The sequence below is a fragment of the Austrofundulus limnaeus genome, unplaced genomic scaffold (genome assembly GCF_001266775.1).
Source record: "Austrofundulus limnaeus strain Quisiro unplaced genomic scaffold, Austrofundulus_limnaeus-1.0 Scaffold20, whole genome shotgun sequence".
Classification (NCBI taxonomy): domain Eukaryota; kingdom Metazoa; phylum Chordata; class Actinopteri; order Cyprinodontiformes; family Rivulidae; genus Austrofundulus; species Austrofundulus limnaeus.
In genome coordinates this window covers 2,169,260-2,171,951 of record NW_013952422.1, presented here as the reverse complement: position 1 = coordinate 2,171,951, position 2,692 = coordinate 2,169,260, and the positions used below count along the sequence as shown (strand labels likewise).

General features: G+C 36.8%; 1 protein-coding gene across 1 annotated transcript in view; it reads right to left on the bottom strand.

Moving 5' to 3' along the window:
- Window positions 1-2,692, bottom strand: part of rai14 (retinoic acid induced 14) — a gene marked incomplete at its 5' end in the record, with an annotated part of 8,583 nt that continues 5,891 nt past the window's right edge. Inside the window, 1 exon segment of the mRNA XM_014003837.1 lies at window positions 1-2,552. Coding sequence (XP_013859291.1) covers window positions 2,466-2,552 — 87 coding nt within the window.

Here is a 2,692-nt window from a genome sequence, read left to right as displayed (position 1 = left end):
TATGGTATCTTAAAAATTTAATAAAGTTGGCAAAATACAGTTGGCAAACTTTTTTTTTTCCTTTCTTGTCACTACAAAACTGTTAGTAAAGAAAYAACGAGGAGAATGGCTGTTGCTTGGTTTTCCCTTACTTGGTACAAAACATTTCAGTCAAGAATCAGAACATTTAGCACAACCTAAGATATAAGGCCTGCAAAGACTCAGTCCTGTTTCCTGAGTGACTCACCCACTCTGGTCCCCAGCGAGTCCCACAGGTTTAGTGTTGAATGTGCGCCGAACAGTCAAAAAGCTTTTCAGTAGAAATGGTATGGCTCTAAGATCAGTGCTAAGGCAAAGGAGAGCAGAGACCMTCAGAAGACACAAAGAAACGAACCTAAAAACTGAATCTAAGAAACATGTACAGTGTGCGTCTGTTCCTACAGGTGAGAGATGAGTGTTCCAAACAAAAATACTTTTATATGTGTGCAATAAATTAATGAGATGGTTAATGGAAGCCTGAGGCTTGTGACGGGGGAATCATATTTCAGCCAATATGGTTTTCAAGTAGAAACTTTGTAAACAAAAGTCCAAACTGCTGGAAGAAACAGAACAAGAAAAAGAGACACAAATACTCATAGTTAGGCTTTTTGTCACAACAGAAACAGAAACGCTTTTAACCATTTAAACCATTAAACAGTCTCACGTGAACAACAAACTAATTTAGGTGTCACTTAGAAAAAATAACCGTGCTCGTCACACACAAGGCTTCTCATTCACGTAAAACACAACCACTGAACCTCTTCATTACATTACAGTAACTTAGAAAACACATTATTACAAAAAGAAGTGCTGCAGGAAAGCATTTCTGTGGGACGTTTGGGCAGCAAAGTCACGTGCGTTGTTCAGAGGGCCACAAAACCCAACAGCCACGACACATTTAGATTAATGCTAACACTGCTGTTTAATACAATATTAACTGCACAAAATGACAGAGGAACAAACTCGCTGCTTTTAAATTGACTAGTGCACAAATCCAGCATGTTTGTTTGACAGTAAACAAACTTAAACAACAGACTGTATTCAACATGACACTCCATGTGTGGATTATTATTATTATTATTATAGACAAAGTTAGATTACACGTTTGGCTGGTAATGAACAAAAGAAAGACCTCGTTACTGCATTTKTTTGGCTGTTGTTTTTTACACTGATGAAATGTTCCTGACTCTAATTACATCTGGTTTCAACAGGTTTATGATTCAAACATCTTTATGTTTATCCTCCAACTGAAGTGTCCTCCTGTTGCTTTGATTGTGACAATGATTTGATTCAGACGTGTCTCACTAATGAGTCAGGAGAATATTGCTTATTTTTAGGAATTACCTTGGTTAAGAGCAGTCTTGCAGCTTCAAGGTTTATTTTTATTTATTTATTTTTTTGTTGTTGCTGTTTAGTTCTGAGCTGATATTTCATTTGGTAATTGTGGTTTTTATAAGGCTTGCTTGAGCAGGAAGAATGAAATTCAATCTAAATAAAAAAAAGCATAACTTCCATAAACTGAAAACTCACCCAGCTAAAGTGATTTTTAGATAGTTTGAAGTGGAGGTCTGCAGAATGGTTACGAACAGTCATTATCTTACCTGTTGTAGATGTTTCTGGGAAGAAACTCCTTTTGGAGAAACAGATTCCTTTTGACCGGACTGATGAGCTAACGGCTAGTCTGAGCTGAGCCAAAAACCAAGTGGATTTCTGTTTCTTCAAACAAACTCCAGTCTAAATTATTTCATTGCAGCTTTCATGCAAATATTAATCCACTTTTACACCGCTGTCCAATTCTTATTACAYGGTTATTACAACAGAAGTATTCAGCTATTCCTGCATAAGTGCTACAGCTGGCTGCAGCTGTTCATATTTGACGTTGCAAATCAGCAGATATTTCTATATAAATGATGTAATGCAAAACCAACGGCAATTTAAGGGWTTATAAAATAGTTTGCATGAACCAGTTCAACATCTTTGAGACTTACGAGTTGTTTTAAGAGCACAAACTACTTTAGCCTTTAGCTGATTCATCTGGTCAAAGTTAAAAAGCYATCTACAACGGGTAAGATATTATTAATTCACAACTTTATCATAGAATTCCATTTCAAAAGATCTAAATTTTCACTTTAAAGTAGATAATTTGTCAACAAGCATAGCTTTAAAAGGCTGTGCCGCGAGCTAGCTGATTTTTAAATCCAATAAAACCTGAATCAGCTCCACAACAGCCTGGTTGATTCTTTTTGTTTGCTTTCAAACCTCTGTCAGCGTCTACTTATCCAGACACAGAAAACAATAATGTAAATGTGGCAGAAGACTGTAAAAGGTTCAAAATGACCTTTTTAAAGGCAACGATTACATGACTGTAAACTCCATCAAAACAAGTCCAGGTGTAACCACAGGGACCAGGTGTCTGTCAGTCCTCAGTCTCTACAGGTGTGGAACCATCAGCAGGCCTCCTTGGCTGGACTTGGCACCTTGCACATCTTCAGAATTTGCTTCAAGGCTTTCTGGACATCCTCATCCATCTGACCCTGAGGAGGGCACAGTACAGATTCAGATCGTTACCCAACCAGTTTTGTAAGATAAGATAAGATAAGATAAGATAAGATAAGATAAGATAAGATAAGATAAGATAAGATAAGATAAGATAAGATAAGATAAGATAAGATAA